At 34.3% G+C, this 25,525-nt stretch overlaps 1 protein-coding gene across 2 annotated transcripts; it reads right to left on the bottom strand.

Annotated features, from left to right (window-relative positions):
* Window positions 1–434: 434 nt before the first annotated feature.
* LOC107421356 (probable rhamnogalacturonate lyase B) lies at window positions 435–15,316 on the bottom strand. Of its 2 annotated transcripts, XM_048475180.2 has the most exons (15): window positions 14,818–14,832; window positions 14,502–14,623; window positions 13,668–13,727; window positions 7,832–7,951; window positions 7,312–7,431; window positions 7,011–7,155; window positions 6,741–6,914; window positions 6,420–6,578; window positions 5,894–6,000; window positions 5,630–5,720; window positions 3,130–3,271; window positions 2,856–3,012; window positions 1,203–1,325; window positions 864–1,011; window positions 435–775 (listed from the first exon to the last, which is right to left on the bottom strand). In XM_048475180.2, exons 5-15 carry the CDS (start codon window positions 7,422–7,424, stop codon window positions 524–526), a joined length of 1,611 nt encoding a protein of 536 aa, XP_048331137.2. In that variant the 5' UTR covers window positions 7,425–7,431; window positions 7,832–7,951; window positions 13,668–13,727; window positions 14,502–14,623; window positions 14,818–14,832; the 3' UTR covers window positions 435–523. The 2 variants fall into 2 exon arrangements, with proteins under 2 accessions (XP_048331137.2, XP_060673019.1); XM_060817036.1 differs by lacking the exons at window positions 7,832–7,951; window positions 13,668–13,727 and adding an exon at window positions 15,169–15,316 and having other exon boundaries at window positions 14,818–14,918.
* Window positions 15,317–25,525: the final 10,209 nt, after the last annotated feature.

The raw sequence follows: 25,525 nt of genomic DNA, 5'->3' as shown, positions 1-25,525 counted from the left end.
CCATTTTTAGTCATATTTTATTTCATTAAATTTAAAATTTTATTTTATGAGAGTACACTATATCACGCAAAGGAATTTTGTTACGTATCTATGTCATTCTTGGAGTTACGAAAAGGAAAAACATGGTAAACAAGAAATAACCAATTAAGGTGGCATAATTAATGATCATTTAGTTACATACTTTTATTTGCTATAAAAGAAAGAGATTTGCTATTTGTTATAATTGATGATTATTAATTTATATGGCAAATTTTAATTGAAATATTTAGTTTTATTATTTTTTATATAGAAATTTTAAAAATGAATGTTTTAATAATAATCATTTAAATTGCATTTTGGTATATATGTTATATTGATGATCATTCACCAATGACAAATATATATATTTTAAAAAATAATAATAATAATAATAAATAAATAACATACACATTTATTACAAGCACCTTTATTATAAAAGATGAGTCCTAATACTTCAATTCATTAATAACTACATATTATTGAATCCTTAAAAGCTGAAATAAAGCTAGAGAAAGAGAGACCAATTTGGAGGGCCTTCAAACCGTAGATAATCATACATGAAGCTTCGGAATTCGTCATCGTTTCTTGGTTGGGTAAGGAAGATAGTGTTCACCCCTTTAATAAGAAGAGAACCGTCTATACTGATGCTGTGCAGCGAGTGGAGCCCACGAATTCCGTGCCTTGCAACCGCATTATCCCTCCCTATCAACCCGCTCGAATATAGTGGCTCCGTTGCATCCGGATCATTAACCCGAACCTGGGAAAGAAAAATAATAATAATGAGAAAAAAAAAATAATAAGAAAATTACAAAAGAGAATAGTTCCATGATGTGATCATTTTCAACCTGCAATTCAGCTAGAGTTGCAGATGCAATGGCCACTCGTAGTGTATATGTACCGCTCACGTCAATATTTTGATCTTCGAAGCGGATTTGCCATGTTGTTCCAACGTAAGTGTCATCATCATTATCCTCATTACCAACATCTATTTTCCTGGAAGAGAAGTTTATGAGCTAAGACAAATCTCCCATTTTTTTGTAAAAATGAATGAAAGAGACATCTTTATTAGGTTCGCACCGTCAAACCAAATGTTACAAATCATAAGTAAATGGATTGTCTCCTTTTAAACAAGTAGAAGCAGATAAATTGGCATATTATGATTTACAGATTAGCTAGCAACATACCTGGTTACCTGTGCAAAGAACCAGTCTGTGGTATAGTCGCAAACACCAACTGTGTAAACCAAGTCCTCACTGGGATACAAGTCTGCATCTGCATATCTGCTCCATAGTCCGTACTGCCTAAATCTGCCAGTTGAAGATGCTCTATAGATTTTATGTCAAGCATCATTTAAAGAAATTAAACTACATTTAATTTAATTTAATTTTATTATCAGTATTTTTTCAACGAATAAAGTTGGCACATTGGTACTGTCCTAGCACCAACACCTTTGAGGTCTTGCTTCAAGAAAAGTTCTAAAAGCCGTGTGCGGCAGCAAAGTCAATAATATAATGCATACCTTAGAAATCAGGACCTATAAGTATGTATCAACCAAGTGTATGCGATAAAAATAAGTTAGCAACAACTAATCATAATATATTATTTGTAGAAACTACGTAAATTCTAAGTTTAATTCCAACAAAATGTAAATCTCAAAATTATAAATATTACAATTACTTAATAATTTACAAAAGCATTTAACCTTAAAAAAATAGTAATGTCTATATTAACTTCAATGGTATGTTTAATATTTGAAAAAAAAATTACAAAATAAATGAAAGGTATGCTTTTTGGCATCTAGTTTCTGCCTTTTCATGCCTTAGACAGTTAAAGTAGAGTTGACAGCCTTTTTCTACACCTTGTCCATAAAATTAAATAGATTTATGTTTAGTTAGATTCTATATCAAAGAATATATATTTTCTACGAATTAACGCTTCCCCTATTTTAAAGGATATCCATTTCTTATCAAAATTTTAGAAATAATCATTTTTTGACCCAAATATGGTAATATTTTTGTACTACAAATATGGTAAACATAAAGTTTATAATTCTTAAGAATGTTTAAATTTGATGTATTGCCTATTTAAAATATGTACATAAAAATATTTCAAACATCATATAAAAATAAACTATATATACACAAATTAAATTTAAAAATACTAAATAATATATTTAATTAAACATAAACAAAGTAATTTAATAAAATATAAAAAACATAAACATAAATGTAAATAAATATTAAAATTAGATTAATTTTTTATGCTAACCATTAGATCTAATTCATTGACTTAACCAAACAAACCAAAATGATTGATTCTTTTTCCTTATATTTTATTCCTTAGAATGATTATTACTATTCTATCAGTAATAATTCTTCTTTGTACAAAATATTAATTTTTGTTACATATTAGTTTTATATACATAATAAACGTACATTTTAATAGTTTAATTTTTTGCGATTATTGGTAATTTAACATGATATCAGAACACAAAATCTCATATTCTACTACGATCACATTATCACTTATTTAAAGAATTAATATTTGAAAATATCAAAATGACTAATTAGGAGGAATGTTAGATATTAGCTTCGTATACATGATAAAGCCACATATTAATAATTTAAACTTTAGAGGGTAGTAGTAATTTAATAATTTTAAAATATCATTATAATTATATTAAAAAAATGCTAATAGTTTTCTTGAATGATTGCTTAGATCACAATAACCATCTTTGTTTATTATGATAAGGGTTTTATCACCCAAACTTATGTTTGAAATTCTCTCCCATATGCTTCTTCTAATAATTTATTGAATGTGAACAAAAATTAGCTAACCTGTCTGGATGATTGACATAAAGGCTGTTGATATACATTGGATCAGGATCAGGAACATAGAACTCTGCAGCAGAACGATCTGGAATGCCTATTTCCCACAACGTGGGCCCAACTCTTGGAGGCTCATAAACAAGATCCACATACTCATTCGAAGATCCTGAGTACAAGTCGTTGGAATGAATCCCCAAAGAAAAAATAAACCTTTTTATTTTATTTTATTTTTGTGAAATAATAGCAATTTCTCTATATATTAAAATAGAAGTTGACAGAAAACCTGATGCTATGGTAACAATATTCTCATAGAGATAGTCTCCAATGAAACCAGGGACCCATGCATAAAGATTATAGTCACCAGTACGTACATTGTAAATAGAAAAATATCCATCCTCGTCTGCCGTTGTCCAGAATTGATAGCCCTATGGAGTAAAGTAACTATCTAATTTAACAATTAACGTCATCTGGAACAAATTGAAGGAAAAATAAAATAATATATGTATATATATACACGTGTTTGTGTGTGTGTGTGTGTGGATTAGGCTGGCATTGGCATATAAGTTTGGAGATGGTCTTTCGGTCTGAATATTTCAGACGCGTATCATGTAAAATGAAGAGGCGAAAGTACGTGCTTTGGAGATTCCCTAGTCAACTGCACTTGGTCAACTCCTATTGAAGAAAACTATCAATTCTTGTATCACCAGATTGATAAATGAAATAAATAATAAAGTATAAATAAGCATAAAATGAGAGACACCAAAATTTACATAGTTCCATCTATAATTTGATTTATGTCCATGAAAAGGGGAGATTGCTATGTACTAGAGATAACAAACTACACACTAATTAATTTTCTTAGATAGACAATATATATATATATGTAAAGAAGAAGATCACTAAGCAAAACCCCAATACAAGTAAGTCCTAATTCTTCTGAATACTGCTCTCATACGAGTCTTTAAACTCAGCCTGTCTGACAGTGTCATTATGCTTTGTGCTATATTTACATTCCCGCTTAAGCCATTACTATCGTTTTATATATATTGTGCAGTTACAAATATAAGATAAAGAGAACATTCAATATACAGATAAACCAACTCATTTAAGTTCAACAATGACTTAAGTTTTCAGATTTCCAATCAATGTCGTAAATAAAATAATCATGATTACTTAATGCATATGCTTCGGCAAAGGATTCGATTAGCATGGATAGATTTCTTGCATATTTTGCTACACAAATCATCATTTCTAAATTATATACAATATATATATATATTGTATACCAAAAGTAATTCTCCTATTAAAATCATTTGGATTGCTGGCTTTCGAACAAAACTTTTATTGTTAGCTTTTAAATTAGTTTAAGAACTGAATTTTAAATATGTATTTTAAATTTATATGGATTTAGCCATATATTAAAACATTAGAAGAGTAAAATGAACCTTAATAAACTCCAAATGTATCTTTAAATTTTAATCCTTAATATAATACAAAAGTTGGTTAAGTAGGTCCTAAAAATCTGTCAATATAGTGCTGATGTAACAATTACTATTATATATATATATATATATATATCATTTATTTATACTAATGCTTCCCTTTTCATGCAATACGGAAGTTAAAAAAGCTTTAGTTTACTTAATATCCTACTCTCAATAATTTTTACAATAATTTGATAATTTTGTATTTCAGTTTCGTTACAATTATTGCAATGAATAATGCTTGATGATGACATTGTTCAAAATCAAAGCGCCTAATATATACTACATATATATATACACACACACACACAATATATGATGACAAGTCATGTCCATCCTTTAGAGGACAAAAAATTTTCACATCCTAGTGATCAATGAAAAAATTTTCCGATCCTAGTGATCAATGAATTAAGTCATAAACCAGATTATAACATAGAAAGCTCACCCACATTCCTATCAATGAAGATTAATACATTTGTCCTTTTAGAACAGTTCAATGATAAAAATAATTACTTCATCGGAGTTCAAATCCCCCAACTCCCAATATACTAATAATAATAATAAAGATTAATATATTTTAATTTCCCTTTTTCGTTATTAGATTGCATTGAACTCAGACTGCCTCACTATGGGAGGAGTGACTCTTATCAAAAGGCCAATCTGGGATTGATTTTAAGGTTCCTAAAGTTGATTCTGCAATAATTTTAGAAGATATAAGTGTTTGATAAAACTAGTTTTATCATGATTCTTAAATAATTTTGACAGTTACAAAGCAAATTTAAAAATTAAGTACAAAGCTGATTCTAAAAATCCCATTCTCTCGTAGTCATAAAACACCATTCATTAAATATTATAATTCAATTATATACTTATTTATATTCTATGAACAAATTAGAAAAATATTTTGATATTTTTATAGATTCTTCTTTAGTTAAACATTTTAAAAATATATATAAATATATATATATATATATATATTTGATGCATCATGTCCCATTTTAGTGCACAATTTACAACAATCCTACCATATAAAAAACCAAATATTGATTATTTTATCAACATAATTTACCAAGCATTTGATTGATTTTGTAGTGTTGATTCTTTACGCAGCAAAGCTAGAGTTGATTTTGTAGAATCTAGAGCGATACCATATAAAGTCTAAGCTCTTCCCTTGGCGACAAATGAATTCTAAATTTGAAAGGAAAAGATATACTTTTTCTTCATACACCTGATAGACTGTCATTGAGTTCAATGTAGCATAAAACGGTAATTATATGCAGAGATGTTAAGCAAAGGCACCTTGCATTCTGTTTGCCATGATCCTGCATCTCCTGGAGGGGCCAGACCAACACAGGCATCTTTTGCTGGTATGTAGTCTTCTTTAACATATCTAGACATTGTAATTGAGAAAAACAATGATCAGACTACAGAGCATGTCAAATATACAAGCATATTTGCATAAAACCTACAAGCTAGATTAGTAAGTTACATGTACATTAAGAATAGTAATACGGAAAAAATATCTGATGGCCTAATAGTTCATCTGTGTTCTTGCACACGTACCTGTCTAATACAAGTAGTCTACCAAGAATGTTGCCTCGTTCCTCAGACTTTTGGAATTCCACAGATTCTGGGAAACTATATGGCCAGCTTTGGACTTCTGTCATCATCTGAATATCGGTTTATATCAGTATGTATTCATTAACACCTTTTTGTCCCATTTTACAAGGAGAGAATAAAAGCGTGAGGGTCCAACGCCTAAATGCTTGAGTTTTTAAGAAAACTGGAACTTTATCATGGTACAGATCTACAGGTCTTAGGTTCCAAAATCTTTCATTTGTCACTGCCCAGATTATTTTTAATATATTAGAGCCATTTCTTTAACTTTCATGTGTTACTCGTCATTTGTTGTTCAGCTATGGGATTCAAAGTTAAGCGGCCTGAAATATGTGGTCCGTAAAGGGTACACCCTGTTGCGGCCTAACATAAACGGAGGGTATTAAAATAACATGAATAAGGGTCCACCCGCTCTTTCGGGTCGGGGGGTGGGGGGGAGGTGATACTGTTAACAAGTTCTTCTATATCTCACTTGTGTTTTCGCATCCTCCCATAATGAAAGTGTGGCATCATCTCCTTGGGGTACAGAATTAACATAGATAAATATAGGTCCGAAAACCTTCTTCCATGATTCACCATCTCTGAATTTTAAATATACATCTTCTCCAGCATAATGAGTACTAACAAACATCTGATGATACAAGAGAAAGTGAACATAAGCAGTCAAAAGGTATCAAAATCATAATATAGCATTCTTGGACCAATAACTGATAAAATTAATATAACGTAATTACGATCCACATGAGCTTAAGTTGTTTTTTTTTTTTTTTTGGGTTACTCAACAGTAACTTACAGCAAGAGTAATGGGGCCCACATGAGAAGTTAGGTCCTGTTTGATTGGTCCACATGTTCTAAACTCATTACTGGGTGTAATCTGCCAGAATCCCGTTGGTTGGTCCTCTGTGCATATCCATCCATGAACCTGATTATCCTTGTTCTCCATCGAGTACTGGTATTTGTCATCCACCTGGTAAGGTCAAAAAGATAATACCAAACACAGCGCAGTATTATTATATTCTAATTATCTGGGAAGAATTTACTGTTACTCCTCTCCAATAAGTACCTCTCCTATGAGATTGGGATCATTGGGATTGGTAAATCGGACAGCTTCTGGATAGGCTAGTTTTTCGCTGTGTTCTGGTACTTCTCGATCCTCAAGCAGGGGCATGACTCTTTGTCTATTGTCCGCTATTGCCATGTATAGAAACCTATTTAATAATCCATTCAAACAATTCCCATTAATTAGCTTGAATTCCACCGTTCAAACATATATATTTATATATATATATATATATATATCAGAGTTTCTTTCGTAATAATATAAAATAGATATTATTGGAGTTAGATATGTGATATATGCTTACTTGTCTATTGCCAATTTGAAAACGATTCTTGTTTCATAAATGTTGAACTCAGGCCATCCCTCCAAACACTCATAAATTGCATAACAGTAGAAGCCTGAGGAACCCTTTAGCATCACAAACCTGAAAGGATAGGTATAACAACTTTTTGATTAGCATTTCAAAATTTAAACACTGTTAGACATAGCTTAATAAATGTAATAAATTCACATTCTAGCTGATTAAGCGTTGGAAATTAATGGTAAATTTAATATAATATTAGAATTCAAAATCTCCTATTAAAATTGACATTAAAATGAACTATAAGTTGGAAACATAATAAATATAGTTTGATATATATAATAAATTTACATTATAACAGAATAAATTTTTAAAATTAATGGTAATTTAACAGACAAAAATAGCTAGAGCTCTAAATAAGCTCCACCAACTCGGTTCATTTACACCCTTAGCTAGACAAAACATGGTAAAAAATTTTCATCAAAGGTAACTAGAGTAGGCTTAACTTATAATAAACAATGACCTTTTGTCTATGTTTAAGGGAGGTTGGACCCCCTCAAGCGAGGAATTCCATAATATTGCAAATGAAAGTTCAACCTGTTCTTCAGTTTCCACTATAACCTCAAAACTACTACCATTAATCCTGCATAAAAGTCAGTTCATGGAATTAGCATAAACAAATTATTCTGAGCTTGATTTTATATATTCATCATAACCTTAAACAACTTGGACAAAGAGATTTGATTAATGGTAGTGGAGAAAGAAATGAATTATGGTGAAATATGTGAGTCCAGCCGCACCACCACACCGACAATGTGAAGACTGCTACAGCTCACCATTGTTAACAATGGTTGCTGCATTTAACATCGAACTACAACTTGCTCAACAATTGTGGGCAGTGGTAGAGGTCGGTGTTGACTGTCAAAACCAGTTGCAAATGGTAGCCATGCAACCGACCTTATGAGCCTATAAATAGGCTTCATCCCGTTGCATCATCAAGCCAAGCCGAACAATCTCAATATCATCCCAAGTGAGGAGTGTTGAGAGCTGTTAAGACTCCAGAGAGAGCTTGAGAGAATAGTTGAAACGCCATGAGAGAGTTTGATAGTAAATGAGAGAGATTTCACATGAGAATCCGCGAGAGAGAAGTTTTGTGTTTTGTATTCTTTTTCCAAGAGAGTAATAGAATTTTTTTTTATTTTTCTTCTCATATTTCTTCTCTAAAGTGTTCAGAGAACTACAACAAGTAGTATAAGAGCTCCAGGTTGGGAGCTTGGGTTCCAAATTTGAAGAAACAGATCCTTTGTTCTTCAAGTTGGTGTTTCAAAAAGTTGCTCGAATCAAATATTTAAGGACACCAGGTGAAAGTAATTGACCAGACGAGAACAACCAAGTTCTCCGAAGAGCAATGACAAGCGCCCCTGACATTTTCTGCAGTAGATCATGCGCCGCACTCACCGCCTGACATTTTTTACAGCAGATCATGCACCTCACGCACCGCACGTGCCGTTTGGAGGTTGAAGATGACCATGTCATCAACCACGTCATCCGATACATCAGCACATGCAGCCACGTCATCTGCCACACGATCTGACACGTCATCTCCCATGTGATCGACACATCATCTGCCATGTGTTGACACATCATCACAATATGCCATGTCAGCAAAGGTTTATGAAATTACGAAACAGCCCCTTTTTTGGAAATTACAGATTGACCCCTATAGTTTCTGTATTTACAGTTTGACATCAGAATTTTAGGAAATTGCTTTTTTGCCCCAAAATTTTTGGTAATTATATTTTGACCCCAGAAGAGTCAAGTCCACCATTTTCGGCTGTTCTGGACGCAACGGTTAACTCCGTTTTGCCAAATTCATCTCCGTTTTTGGTCAAGCCATTATGTCAATGGAAGAATCATATTCGGGAGTTATGGTTAAGCTCACTCCCACAAATTATATACTTTGGAGATCTCGGATGGAAGATCTCCTCAATTGTAAAGATCTATTTGATCCTATAGAAGCTAAAGAAGTAAATTTCGATCCCAGCAAAGAAGCAGAATGGAAGAAATTAAACAAGAAAATGATTAGTCAGATCAGGCAATGGATCGACCACAGTGCCTTCCATCATGTAGCGAAGGAAACGGATGCATATGCCTTTTGGACAAAATTGGAGGACATATACTAGGCCAAGACTGCTCGGAACAAAGTCCTGTTGCTTAAAGGATTGGTAAATCTAAAATTACAAACGGGAACTTCTGTAGCTGAGCATACTAGTGAGTTCCAGAGCTTGGTAAATCAACTATCTCCTGTGGATTACCAACTGGGGGATGAGGATCAGGCCCTCCTACTTCTAAGCTCTCTTCCAGACAGTTGGGAGACATTGGTAGTCTTTCTCAGCAATTCGGCCCCGGATAGCAAACTTACTATGTCTATGGTTAAGGATGCCGTATTTAATGAAGAGGCCAGGAAAAAGGACATTGGCATGGACCAGTCACATGCCCTCGTCACAGAAAGAGGAAGACAGCAAATAGGTGATCGAGAGAGGGGGAGAGGCAGGAGCAAGAGCAGAGGCAGATCTACAGACGGTAGAAAATCATCATATAAGTGCTATCATTGTGGTCTGGAGGATCACATGAAGAAGAATTGTAGAAAGTTGATGAGAAAGCAGAGACTCCAAGGTAATTAGCCGAAGATGGATGGAGAGACACTAGTCACTGTTACAAGAGAAGTGGCGCTCTGCTCCATCGAAGAAAAGACATGCCTTCATATATCAACCCAAGATGTTGAGTGGGTAGTTGATACTGCAGCATCCTACCATATCACTCCACATAGATATTTCTTCAAAACGTACAAAGCAGGAGTCTTTGGTACGATAAAGATGGAAACTCCAGTTTCGTAAAGATTGTGGGAACTGATGATATTCAGGTAAAAACGAATGTTGGTTGTACAATCACTCTGAAGGATGTCCGTCATGTTCCAGACCTTTAGCTTAATCTACTTTCGAAAGCAGCCTTAGACAAGCAAGGCTATGGAAAATGACGAAAGGTGCCATAGTTGTCGTCCGAGGAAATATTTTTGGAACATTGTACAAGACTCATGTGAAGATATGTGCAGATAGCCTCAACATTGCAGAAGGAGAGGCATCTCAAAATCTGTGGCACCAGAGACTCGGTCACATGAGTGAAAAAGGATTGTCTACTTTAGCAAAGAAGAAGGTTATCAATGTTTGCAAGGATGCTGCGCTAGATCCTTGTAGTCACTGCTTGTTTGGTAAGCAACATAAAGTCTCTTTCAGTTCCTTTGCATTGAGAAGATCAGAGTTGCTCAATCTGGTGCACTCTGATGTTTGTGGTCCCATGGAGGTGGAATTATTAGGTGGCAATAGGTATTTCCTAACCTTCATTGATGATGCTTCTCGAAAGGTGTAGGTATATTTCTTGAAGACAAAGGACCAGGTATTGGATTACTTGAAACTGTTTCATACCATGGTAGAGCGTGAAACAAGAAAGAAGCTAAAATGTCTCCGCTCAGATAATGGAGGCGAGTAGACTTCCAAGGAGTTCGTTGCCTACTACAGAAGACATAGCATTCGACATGAGAAGACGGTTTTTCGCACCCCACAACATAACGGAGTAGCTGAGAGAATGAACTGGAAAATTATGGAAAAGGTCAGAAGTATGATCAGTATGGCTAAGCTGCCAAAGCCATTATGGGGAGAAGTTGTTCGTGCCTCCTGCTATTTAATCAACAAATCACCATCCGTACCATTGAATTTTGAAATTCCAGAGAAAGTATGGTCGGGTAAGATTCCCTCCTACTCTCACTTAAGAGTATTTGGTTGTTTAGCCTATCAACATGTATCCAAGGAGCTTAGACAAAAGCTCGATGCAAGATCTACTCTATGCATCTTTATAGGATATGGAGATGAAGAATTCAGATACAAGTTATGGGACCTGAAAAGAAAGAAAGTTATTAGAAGCAAAGACATAGTATTCCATGGAAACCAGACAATGGAAGACATTGAAAAGCCCAGAATGTCTCCTAATTGTAGTTTTAGTGCCGAGAATTTTATTCCTAATCTAGCACCCGCACAGATACCCATAGAGGATAACGAGGTGCATGAAGATATGCCAGAAGCAGACCAGGAGGAAGAAGGGGATATTAAGCAGGGGGAAACTCAATCCTCTCAAGAAGCTGCAGGGCCATCACAGTGGTCAGATGATGGTACACCTCCTAAAACCAGTGGTTTACAAGTTCAGAGATCTGAGCGAGGCCGAATTCCATCAAAGAGATTTTAAGAATCTGAGTATATTCTGCTTACTGAAGAAGAGGAACCAGAGAGTGTCCAGGAAACTGTTTCTCATCAAGATAAAGAAAAGTGGTTGCAAGCAATGCAAGATGAGATGGAATCTTTGTAGAAAAATCATACGTATGAGTTGGTTAAGCTTCCAATAGGAAAGAAGGCACTAAAGAATAAATGGGTGTTCATGGTAGCGGAAGGGTGGTGGAACACAAAGCCCGGTCAGTGGTCAAAGGATTTCTTCAGAAGAAAGGAATTGACTTTGACGAGATTTTTTCACCAGTGGTAAAAATGACTTCAATTCGAGTCATTTTTGGTTTAGTATGAAGTCTAAACCTGGAGCCTAAACAGATGGATGTGAAACAGCATTTCTTCACAGTGATTTACATGAGGAAATCTACATGGAGCAGCCAGAAGGATTTGAGGTATCAGGGAAAGAAAACCTCATATGCAAGCTGAAGAAGAGTTTATATGGCCTCAAGCACGCACCAAGACAATGGTACAAGAAGTTTGACTCATTTATAGTGAGTCAAGGCTATAAGAGGACTGCAGCAGACTATTGTGTTTATATGCAAAAATTTCCATATGGAAACTTCATTGCACTTTTGCAATATAGAAACAACATGTTGATCATTGGACAAGATGCAATGAAAATTAGTAAGCTGAAGAAGGAATTATCTAAGCCCTTTGATATGAAGGATTTAGGACCAGCTCAACAAATTTTGGAAATGCAGATAATTCGAGACAGGAAGAATAGAAGGTTATGGCTAACTCAGGAGAAGTATGTTGAACGAGTGATAAAGAGATTCAACATGAATAAAGCCAAATCGGTCAACATTCCATTGCAAATCATTTCAAGTTGAGCAAGAGATTATGCCCCTCATCCAAAGAAGAGATAGAGGAGATGGCGTCCATACCTTATTCTTCAGCGATAGGAAGTTTGATGTATGCTATGATGTATACCAGACCAGATATTGCTCATGCAGTAGATGTCGTGAGCAGATTTCTTTCAAATCCTAGAAAAAAACACTGGGAAGCAGTCAAGTTGATTCTTAGGTATCTTAAAGGTACATCAAAGCTATGTTTGTGCTACAGGGGAGGTGATCCAGTTTTAGAAGGCTATACAGATGTAGATATGGCCGGAAACCCTGATAATAGAAAGCCTACATCAGGGGAGTTGTGTCATGATAGTCAAGATTGCAGAAGTGTGTTGCTTTATTCACTACTGAAGCAGAGTACATTGCCGTAACGGAAGCGGGTAAGGAAATGTTGTGTTTAAAGCGTTTTCTCATAGAACTGGGCATCAAGCAAGAAGACTACAAGATACATTGTGATAACCAAAATGCCATAAATTTAAGTAAGAACTCAATGTATCATTCCCGTACAAAGCACATTGACATCCGCTATCATTGGATACGTGAAGTAATAGATCAACAGTTGCTGAAACTAGTAAAGATCCATACAAAGGAGAATCCAACAGATATGTTAACAAAAGTTGTTGCTCAAGAGAAGCTCAAGCTGTTCAGAGACATAGCCGGAATGGATAGTAGATGACCATCAGTTTAAATGCGGCTGGAGGGGGAGAATTGTGAGTCCAGCCGCACCACCGTACCAACAATATGAAGACTGCTATAGCTCACCATTGTTGACAATGGTTGCTGCATTTAACACCGAAATACAACTTGCTTAACAATTGTGGGTAGTGGTAGAGGTCGGTGCTGACTGTCAGAACCGGTTAAAAATGGTGGCCATAAACCGACCTTATGAGCCTATAAATAGGCTCCATCCCATTGCATCTCCAAGCCAAGTTGAGCAATCTCAATATCATCCCAAGTGAGGAGTGTTGAGAGCCATTAAGACTCCAGAGAGAGCTTAAGAGAAGAGTTGAAACTCCAGGAGAGAGTTTGATAATAAATAGAGAAAGGTTCCACGTGAGAATCCGAGAAAGAGAAGTTTTGTATTTTGTATTCTATTTCCAAGAGAATAATAGAATTCTTTTTATTTTTCTTCTCATATTTCTTCTCTAAAATGTTCAGAGAACCACAACAAAATAGGGCATACGCAAACTGTATTGATTCATCATTTTCTTGTGGAGGTACATTCCAACTAAGATCCTAGTACCTACATTAAAAATATATATATATATTCAGTTTTTTCAAAAGGGGCAACAATTTTCCATGGTTAAGAGTACACTAACGAAGATAAACATCATTCAAATTTAATTGATAATTCCCTCCATCATTATTTAACTCGACTCTGGTTCAAGTCAGTATTTACACAAATAAGAAAACCATAATGGTGTATTTGATAGTTTTCTCTATATATATATATATATAATTTTTTTTTCATTTATTTCCTTAGCACTTCATTTTGTAATATAAAAATGGAGTATTCAGTTACAAAATAATATATTAAAAAAAAAAAAAACAAAAAAACTGCTAAAAAGTAATGAGGTTATGTTTGGTATATTAATATTTCAATTATTTTTATCTTTTCATCCGCCAACATTTTTGTTTTCTTAAAGAAGCATCAACATTATTAGTTCTTGTATGAGCATTATTGGACTTCGCATTTTTTCCCTTTTTTTTTTAATTAACAAAGCACTTAATTTTTATTTATTTATTAATTTTTTTTGTCAAATACGTAGTTTCAAAAGCACTATCAAACAAGCTAATCTATTTTCAGAAAATAAAATAAACAATAAATAAAAAAACCACTAATCTGACGCTGTTCAAATGTGTATTTCAACAAATAATAAAACGAGTAACTTTATCTTTATATATTCATTTGACTATATTAATGGAAACAAAACCTGGGAGCCTTTTTCCGAAAACCAAGACTAGATATTTTACGGGCTGTAGAAAGAGATAAAGCAACTGGTTGTCACACATTTACCCTCTGTTATCTTCGTCATTGCCATCTTCAAGCAGATTGTCAATACCATTGTATTTTATATTAGTAATATTTCCATCTGGATTCGACAAGGTGACTTCAAGTATGCCATTATCCACCGTTACCTGTGCATTGGCATCAAATTACAAGATATGTGAAGGCACAAAGTTATTCTATCTGGCAATCAAAATCAATTCAACAGCTTCTAGCCTCTATATGATCTTATATGAAACTTATAAAGCTTTTTATTTTTTTATTTTTTTTTTATTTTTTATGTTCCCCTTTTTGACTTTAAATAATAAAGCTCAAAATTACTTACATAATCGGATTGAACAGTCAAACGCACTCCTTCAGTTGACATGATGACGCCTTTGTTGTCTCTCGGAACTTGTTGAGCAAGATAGTTTTCTAACCCAGGTTCTAAATTCCAGTGAAATATTATAAAAAAAAAAAAAAAAAAAAAAAAAACACAAATTCAAAGAATATAAAAAGCTAAACAAAAAAAAAAAGAAAAAAAAAAAGGGATACAAACACACAAGAAAATAATAGAGTTTTAGGGGGGGAAAAAAGGTAACATTTCTTTTTTTTTTTTTTCGTTATACAATTGCTACTGGAAATGCCCATAAATATAAGAAAAAAGCATGAACAACATGTTGGATTTTTTACGTACTATCTCCATCCGTCATAGCATGGAACACGCTACACCACCCATTTAAAGACCTTACCGCTGGATTATCTCAGTCTGAATCACTTGATTTTCAAAACTGGAATTTTCTAAACTAAACACACGTGTCGCGTCCAATTATTTTTGAAAACTCAATGCAGCAAAATGTTGCAATAAAGTCCAATGTCAGAATTCAGATGAGTGACATTATTTCCTCCAGAAATATTAAGTAGGATTGCTTAAACGGTAGTAGTTAACCATCCACCTCAATCGGAGCGTAAATTGGGGGGACCTAAATAAATTTCCTTTAGGGGGTGTCTACATCAGTGAGAAAAAGATTGTCTGTCTACTCGAAAACATTATTTAAATACCTGCTAAATTAAGAGCATTTTTAACGACTTTGTGACCCATTATTAGGATATATATATATATATATATTTTTAACATACCAAAAGATAGATAGTTATTAAAAATATCATATTTTGCTTATATAGCCAAAAAAAAAAAAATACTATTACGTAAAATTTTGATATTTTTTAAACATGATGATATTTTTTAAAAAGTAATTTTTTTTTAACAAGTCACTTATTTAAAAAATAAATTATTGAAATATTTAATTAATATTATAAATATGATTTGTGTCAGGACCCGTACCCTATCTACTGTACAATTATAATAGTAAAGAAAACTATAGCATATTTGAATAATTAACAATAAATGAGCAAATAAATAATAATTAATTAAAAATAATAATTTCCCTCAAAACCTTCACGGTTCACTCGGTTGGAAAAATTCCCCTTTTAAAACATTCTACAAAACCCAGCAATTATATTTCCCCAAAATCAAGATAGCCAATAAATAATTAATTAAATAGTAACTAAATGGAATATCAACATTTAAAATACAAAATCATGCAAATAATAATATAGACCACCACAATTTATATGAAAATGTTTAATCAATAATTACTAATAAAATGCAACAATTTTTGGAACCCAATGCACTCAGAAAAATAATCCGGAATAAAGTAAATTTTTGAATAACAATTAATAAATCATATAGAAAAATGCCATAAAATTATTTGTTTGAAATAAACGGTAAAACTTAAATAAATTAACCATTTTATTTGAATAGTATTTCCAAATAATAAGCTTAAAAATTCAGATCGAAAATAGCCTGACGCACCACACTATATACCAGTGATGCCCTACGGTATTCAGCGTCCCGAGCACCCTCAGGCGGGGGTTAAAGAGAGAACCGGCATACGGTCGCTTCGGCGTCCCGATAGCACCGCTGCTAAAACTTGTCATCCCGGCCTAGGAGAAGGGCGGTTATGTGTACTATACTAAACCGGCCTGCCCTCAAGTCCGTAGGTAACTCACGGGAGACTGTCATCCGGGCCTAGGAGGAGGGTGGTTATGTGCATTATACTAAACCGGCCTGCCCCCAGGTCCATAGGTAACTCATGGGAGACTAAAACCTGCGCGCTAATCACAATCTCATGTACAGTACAGAACACCGGTACTGTATAAGTGCGTCCAAAATAATTAAAATAAAATAAATACCAATAGCCCAGATTTATTATTACCAAAAATTTCCGAAATTTACCTGGGAGTTATAAAAATCTCCAATCCCACATTCCTTGCATTTCTCACCATAAATCATCAATATAGAAAAGAAATATGGTTTACTCAAAACCATGAAATCAACCATCTCGCATTATAAATGCATAATTACCTTTTTAAAACATACAGTACCATCATACCAATATTTTTCTTCAAATTCTTTAAATCAATTTTTTTTCCTCCAAAATAATATATAAGGCTCACAAAAATATTTAAATATATTTTCTCTTCATAAGCCCTTGATTGTACATGAAAGTTCTCGGTGAAAATAATAATAATAACAATTCAGAATTTAAATCATAAATTCTTTGAATTTCTCCAATATTCAATCATGGCATCAAAATATATATATGTATGCATATAACCAAACATCCAAAATTTGACATTATAAAATAAATACCCAATTTTTATAAAATTCCAACCACATACATATATTTTCCAAATATTCAAATATCACCAAATAAATATAAATCATCACCCGAAAATAGTTTTTAAGGTGGGTCACTCACCTTAAGCACGTATGTCAATCAAGATCCTCCGCAGGATCAACTCCACTACCCCCACGTGCACCTAAAATATCCACAGTACATAAAACAAATTATATTAATATTTTAATCGGGTAACACCCAAATGGGTACCCGGGGAGCGAACACAAACGACAACCAAAATTGGTGAGTAATATACCGAATCGAAGCTTGAGCGACGAGGATTACAAATCCGGCCTTACTTCCCGAAGATCGGACCGGTGGTGGCCGGAATCTCGCCGGAAAGCTTTCGGGATTCAACTCTTCGATCCTCTCAAACCGTCGCGAATTGGAGGAAAAGGAGAATTTGGATTCAGGGGGTCGGAATCAGTGGGGAGGGATAGGAGATGGGACTGGATACTCGCCGGAATAGGAATTTCTCCGGCGAACCGTCGCAGTCACCAGCATCCGTCACCATCAGCGGCGCGTGCGGTGGCTGATGGTCGAGATTTTTGGAGGTTTTGTAGCTTGAAGGGAGAGGGTCTCAACGGTACTAGCGGTGACAAGAATGGATGCCAGAATGTGGAGATCTCGGCGGTTGAAGGAATCGCCGCCGCCGCCGGAAAAAGCCCCGATCCGGGCGCGTCGCCGGTCGGTTGGCCGTGAAATTTTGGGGTTTGGCCAGGAATGGGGAGGTGCTCCTGGCTGGCCGGCGCGTGTGGCAAGAATCGCCCGAAAATTTGACAACTCCGGTGGCCGGCGATTTTCTCTCTCCCTCTCTCTCTTTCTCTCTCCTCCCCCCGTCGTTTTGCCAAATAAAAACTATCGTGGGTGATACTGTTCACCCACATGGACCTCTCAGATGTTGACACGCGGCATCACTGTGCACTTAAGCCAGATATAATAAAATATTACGGTATTCGGAAAACTTCACATGTCCATAACTTTTTAACCAGATGTCCAATTTAAGCGTGCCACTAGTCTATGAACTCGTATCGACGAGTACTTTACAACCATACAAAAGTCAAAACAAAATTCTACAACAATAAAAAGTCAACTCCGGCACCTTTTGGACAGTTTGCACCTCGACTTGTTTCGCCCATAACTTTCAAACCGTAGCTTCATTTTCGACGTGCTACTAGCCTACGAACTTGGGGCATCATGTAGTTCGTTGCAGTACCATGGTCAACTAGAAAATTCAACCAGAACAAAAAGTTAACTTTTAACCCACTCGGTCAACGGTCAACCTCGGTCAACGTGAAAAAATTTCGATGCAGTTTGGGACGGGGTGTTACAGTTTTTACATGTTACCATTGAAAAATAATTTTACAATTATTTTTACATTTATGTCGAAAATTTTAATCTTTATAAATCAATATTTCACTTATGCCATAAAAGTTTATCAAATAATGATTTGACCCATTCAAAGATAAATGACCCAACTCTATTAAGGATTTAAAAGTTTATTAAATTATGGTTTGACTTATTCAAAGCTATATGATCCTTAATTACAGTATCTTTGTACAAGGAAAATATATAATACTCCACCTCTATTGGTGGATCTATCATTCTCTACTGATATTGTCAAAGGGTATAAAAGTTTATTAAATTATGGTTTGACCCATTCAAAGCTATATGACTGTTAACTATAATACCTTTATACAGGGAAAATATGTAACACCTTTACTTTATTGGCGGACCTATCACTTTCTAACGATATTGTTCCCAATTTAGCCATCTTATTCGATAAAAAAAATTTTGTTAAGAGCTTTCTAGGAGGTCACAATCCTAGGATTGCTCTCGCTGAGCACGCTTAACTTTGGAGTTCTTTCGAACTCTAAAGCCAACTACTCTGAAAAGTCATCGACATTATAAGAATAATTATTACTACATTTGAATGATCTTCTTATCTACATCTAGGTGACACTAGATAGATTACCAATGTCCCACACCCGCCCCCACTGGTCACGCTCCATCCCCCTTAGGGCCCAGTGTCCTCGCTGGCACACTTCTTGTTGAAAATGTGGTAATCTTGCCACCTTTTTACCACCTTGTGTAAGCTAAAGATTTGCACCCTCTTTCTTTCTTCATAAGAAAAGTTTTGTTGAATGTCTTAAAATAATATTTATATCTATGTTGTATGCTCTTTTAAATGTTTTTTGAATGCCTAAGTTTTATTGTCTTGAGCTTAGGAATTGTCTCTTATTGGGTATTGATTTTGTTTTATGAAATAGCTATGTGCTAGAAATTGTGTTTTCAGCAACATAGGTCCATCGTGGAGGCTGGTGTGTTTTATGTTATTTGAACTCGGTTATAAATTTTTGATATGTTGTAATAGACTTGTAAATGAAAATATAACAAAAACAATGACTCAAAAAAGACTTGGGAAGCCCAAGATATGCATATTACAATTTGGCATAACTGCTGAGATTTCCAATAGTTATGGCCCATGGGTTTAAGATAAATTGGAGGCTCTACCCAATTCCTTTGGACTTGTTCTTCTCCAAATTCCATCCTCAACATTTCAACATGCCACATGTAAAAATCAGAAAATTTGGACAAAGATATCCCAGCCTTTCATTAGGTCAAAATAGCATTATCCGATTTGGTGGAGACTGTTTTTTGAAGTTTAAAATCTCACCAACCTTTGCCATATTTATACACTCACATATAAGCTGGTGGTTGAACGATTTTGTATTATGTTATTGGGTGGAAATTTTGTTTGTTTTTTTTTTTTAAATACTTTATTTGATCTCACACATACTACATGTGTGAGCCAAGTTTTATACCAAGATAATATAACAATGAAATGAAAAAACAATATTAGTGTGCTGTCAAGTTTGTGTGGCCTACTCTTAGCATCTTTTCTTCTTGTTCTCTTTTTCTTCTTCCTTCCAAACAAAAACCCTAATAAACTTCAATATCACCATACTAAAAAAAAACGCAAAAATCACCTAAACACCAAACTAAAAACTAGATTAAATGTTGTGTACAAGACTAACACTTTGTGTACACCAAACTCCAACACTTTCGACGGGTACAAGCTCTGATACCATTTATAACACCTCCCCTTTACTGGAGAACTTGTCACTCTCTACAGATATTATCCTTAATTCAGCCATCACACTCGGAATGGTATTTTAATTCAAAACTTTCTAGGAGGTCAACCATCCTAAGCATGTTTAACTTCAAAAAATTCTTTTGAATTCTGAAATCAACAGCTCTAAAAAGGCATCAGCATTATGCGAGTGAGTATTATTATATTTGAATCATTCCTGATTTATATCCAAGCAATATGAGATTGGAGACCAGATAGCCTACCAGTACCCAACACCCACGCACACTGGTTGTCACAAAATACCTTTTTTCCAATTATATCTTGGGAAAAAAATATCTTACTAATAGTATATAGCTGCACTTAATTGGAAGTACTGAGCTGCCTACATACCCATTTCTAAGAGATCAAGCCATGTGTAGTTCTTAAAAAGATTTTGTTGTTTGTTTTAGAAAATTTAGATGTGATATAAAAAATTTGCAAGTTTGGAAATGTTGGATAATTTAGTTGAGAATTTGAACTGCACCTGACATTGAACTGGGCTATTTATGTGTTGTATGCAGAATCACGTCAACTGTAGTTTATTGAAAAGATTTTGAAAACCTTAGAATTTTGATTATTTGATTTTAATAACCGAAAAATATTTGCTTAGGTTATTTGATTTGGAAATTTTGAAGAAATAATTTTATTAAATTTTCAACTAAAAGACTTATGCAATAGAAAAATGAAGACACATCCCAACTAGGTTAACACCCCTCAAAGTTTAATTACATGTAATCTTTTAGTATTTCCTGGTTACTCTTAACTTTATAAAAGTAATCAAACAATTTTAATATTATTTAGCAACTCTTGAATTGGCTGAATTATATGCCAAATAACAAAATCATCGTTTGATATTTAAAAACAATTGTACTTTTATTTGGGTTGGATTTAATAGCAATTAAGTTTTTAAATCCTTTTTTGGATTGTTATTTAATAATTCTTTTAATTTTATTGGATTATTAAAATATTTGGAGATTAATAGTACTTATAAAATTAATTGGATTTTTTTTATTTGTTTGACATCTAACTTGATTGCATAACAAATTAATTTGATTGGCAACCTTTTATTTTCATTGTTTATAGCCAATTAATTTTAAACTAAAATGTCTATTTTACTTGCTTATACAATTTAATTTAATTTAAAACAATCCTTCAAGACCTAATTTTAATAAATTCATAATCCATGTTTATTGGATCTCTGATTTGTTACTCAATATACTAATTTAAATAGATTATTTATTGGAATTAACAGTCTCATTTTTTTAGGCAATAAATTAATATGGATTTTGATAATCATAAGATTTTTGAACTTAGCCTGGCGAATATATTAAAACTTGCAGACCGTTAATTAAAAACTTGTTTACACTTTGTTGCATTTCAAATCCGTTAAAGACTTTAGACATTATATTTATAGAAATTTAAAGGGAAAAGCTGCAAATACTCACACATTTGCAAGAATGAGGGAAAAATGCCCATGCCATTTAAAACACATATTTTTGCCCGCCCTCCACTTATTGTACCATGCGAGTTACTGATTATACCCTTCTCATCCAAAATTCTCTTTTCGATTTTTCAGTTCACCCTTTTAGCTCTATCCCCATCCCCATGTCTGATCAAACAATTAAATGCATGGAGCAATGAAAAAAAAACCAACGGTTGAAGCAAACAAAGAACCGTGGATGAATCAATGAAGAAACCCAAGGAAAAACACATGGATGAACCAAATGAGAAAACTAATGAGAAATAATTCAAGGTAAGGTATTTTATTGTTGTAAACATTTGTTTATAGTTTGTAGTTGATATTTACCATTAGAAGTTAGCTAGAAATTTAGCTTACATGACATAAGGCTTAGTCTTGTGACAACCTGTACATCTACCTACCCCATTCGATTCATTGTATGAATTTTTGGGTGCATGGTCCTTAGTCATGTGCAGGGTTCTTTTTAAGGTGTGGGGGACCCTTCTAGCCCCATCCATACCAGGATAGCCTCTTAGGGGTGGGGACAAAGACAGATATTGTAACATCCCACATCGGTTGGAAAGGAGAACGAAGCACGCCATATAAGTGGGTGTGGATACCTTTCCCTTGCGAGGCCTTTTGTGGACCCACCATTGTATTGGGGTCGCAGAGCAAAACCGTGCGGGCCTGGTCTAAAGCGGACAATATCGCATGCGAGTGGTCTGGGCTGTTATAGTGGTATCAGAGCCGGACCTGGATCGGTGTGCTAGCGAGGACGCTGGGCCCTAAGAGGGGTGGATTGTAACATCCCACATCGGTTGGAAAGGGGAACGAAGCACGCCATATAAGTGGGTGTGGATACCTTTCCCTTGCGAGGCCTTTTGTGGACCCACCGTTGTATTGGGGTCGTAGAGCAAAACCGTGCGGGCCTGGTCCAAAGCGGACAATATCGCATGCGGATGGTCTAGGCTATTACAAATATAGCATTTGACTTTGTAACAATAAACTTTATTTTTTTTAGTTTAACTTTTTTTATTTTATTTTTGTTGTTATTGTTATGTGCAATTGGCAATACTGTCATAGGTTATGCTTAAGGTTCAAAAGCATCTTTACAAGGAGGATGCCAAATTGTACAACATAGTGTCATCATATGGTAATACCTTCAAGGCAATTGAAAAAATTAAGAGCAAACTCACCATGGATAGGCTATAGGAGCTTAAAGAAATATGTTTTGGCCATTTTCTTAATATTCAAAAGGTTGAGCACAAGGCCAATTAATACACCACTAAGGATTGAAACTAGTAGAGTGCAATGACTAGGATGTTTTGGAGTTCAACATGTGTGGTACTAGTGTGCGTTTCATTGCTAGAGATTTTGCATTCGTAATTGGCATGAAGTTTAGTGGTAATATTGCTAACTACGATGCTAATATTTGAAAAGTTGCTTTAAATCATATCCACATTACTTACCTAAAAGGCAAGGATAAGGATGCAATGTCCAAAGAGGAACTTGAAGTTTGCTTTGATAATCTAAATTTCAAAGCTAAGCATGATGTAGTAAAGGCTGCCCTAGTATATTTATTGAACTTAGGTCCTTTAAGATTGCCCTATAAAACCCATTAGACATGAATTTTGTGAGGCTTGTCGAGGATTGAGAATGATTATCCATGGAGTGCCTACTTATACAAGCTAAATGTTCAATCATTGAAGGAGATCCTTATCAAATCTAACCCTGATTAACTACCCAATCCATCTGGCATCGCTAATATGAAGGAGTTCCTTCTAGCTTTTTAGGTAAGATATATAGTTTTATGTGTGCATTTCTAAATATTTATATAATTGTTGTTGATAATTTAGAGTTGTTGATAATTTAGAGTTGTTTTTATGGACTTTTGATGCTACTCCGAGTCTATGGGAGGCAGGTGTTTCAATACCTCAGCTACTGAGAATGTCTAAGATATTAGAATGGAAAGTTACCAAATATCTTAGCTTCGATGAACTAAAAACAATATTTGGACAATGTTGGGTATGTATGAGGCATTAGGGATGCAAAAGTGAAAACAACAATCTATTCTTAACATACCATTTATTCTTGCAACAAAGGATGATTGACTTAATTGCAACTTAAAGGGGTAAAGTGGACCTTAAATCCAACCAAGATGGAGTTGCTAGAGGATTATATGGATTTATGGCTTAATGGCCATATGTGTGTAATGCCGAGCATCACTAATTTTGGAAAATATTTTACTCCTTGAGATGGATTTTATAATACCCTGTCCTAGAAAAACACTTACATTTTGGATTTTTGATCAAGACTAACCAAACGAACTATTTATTGGGTTCCAAACTTGACCTTTTATATGGTCAAGAATTTTGATTTGATTGGTATACCATAGCATAGAGCTCGATGATATGAGTTCGCAGACTAGTAGCATGCCTAATTCTGAGTTATAGTTAAAAAATTATGGTTTTGGAAAGTTTTTGAATGTTAGTATTTTATCTATATCCAACCAATCTTGCCTTTATCTTTCAATGGACTCAAGGTTTGTCTATACCTAAAAAGTTGTGCCTTTATTAAACAATTTGAAAAATATTCAAAAAAAATCCCAAACTCTTTAGTAGACATGTGGAACTTGAAAACTTAGTTAACCAAACCTACTTTAAAGCCGAACAAAGTTAACATCAGTTTGGCCCATATTCCTGTGTCGGTTATCTATATGGGCCAGATAGGCTCTTGCCCACTGAATTTTTGACCAAGCCTCGGAATCCAACGACTGGCCACCATTGAATGTGTCGGGATCGGCTAGCTACCACCGATGACGTTGGGTCATGGGTTTTGCCAGAGTTCGACCATTTTCAGCCATTCCAGATCACCCTATGTACCCTACCCACTATTTTTGGACCGTTTGAACTCATTTCTAAGCTTCTTTGACCAAGATTCTTCTTCACTATTAAGTTTGAGTAAACCTTTTAACGTATTTTCTAGCCATTGGCAATGTTTTTTTGACCAATGTAAGCTTAAATTTTTGTTACCCATTCCATAAGCTTTACATTTTGGATAATGTTTGATAATTTTTTAGCAAGGTAAGATTAAATTCTTGGTATCCATTTAATAAGCTTTTCATTGATATAAAGTTTGTAAATTTTGGATATCGTTTGATAATTTTTCTATTTTTGGATCAATTAGTTTAATACCACATAAATTTATACTGTGTTTGGATATAATTGGACAAATTGGGCCTTCGGGAGAAAAAGCTCAATTTTGGATATCAGGGATTTAGGACTCACACTATAATTAGATTGTTCGATATGATAGAGAAATTGATATTATTTAAATCTAGGTGGTATAATATACAATCAATTTTCAAATTGTTTTATAATGATAACATACAAAAGGATGTTTATGATTATTAATTAATTATATATTTTTTTATAATTTTTTTTCTTTTTTTGGGGGAAAAATTGACCCTTTTATGAAAATTTTATCTTATTTAGAATACACAGTTTCCATGGTTCTCTACCAAATTTGCAAATTACTAGCACTTAAACCACATGTGTAGGCATCGTTCCCTAGTCTCCGAGCTAGCCAATACCTAGATTTCACGAAATAAACACCCAAGGCAAAACAATGCCATGCCAATTTATCTGTCTATGACCTTCTCTGAGAGGGATAAGTTGCATCGGCTTCTTCTTGTTGAAAGTGAGTACAGACCAAATGT

This window comes from Ziziphus jujuba, chromosome 5 (genome assembly GCF_031755915.1).
Source record: "Ziziphus jujuba cultivar Dongzao chromosome 5, ASM3175591v1".
Taxonomy (NCBI): Eukaryota; Viridiplantae; Streptophyta; class Magnoliopsida; order Rosales; family Rhamnaceae; genus Ziziphus; species Ziziphus jujuba.
This window is presented reverse-complemented; position numbering and strand designations above follow the sequence as displayed.

Coding starts and splice junctions, on each gene's coding strand:
- LOC107421356 (XM_060817036.1), bottom strand. Junction 7,432..14,501: donor AATGACGAAGATAACAGAGG/GTAAATGTGTGA, acceptor CTATCCTTTCAG/GTTTGTGATGCTAAAGGGTT. Junction 1,012..1,202: donor TTCTTTGCACAGGTAACCAG/GTATGTTGCTAG, acceptor CTTCTCTTCCAG/GAAAATAGATGTTGGTAATG.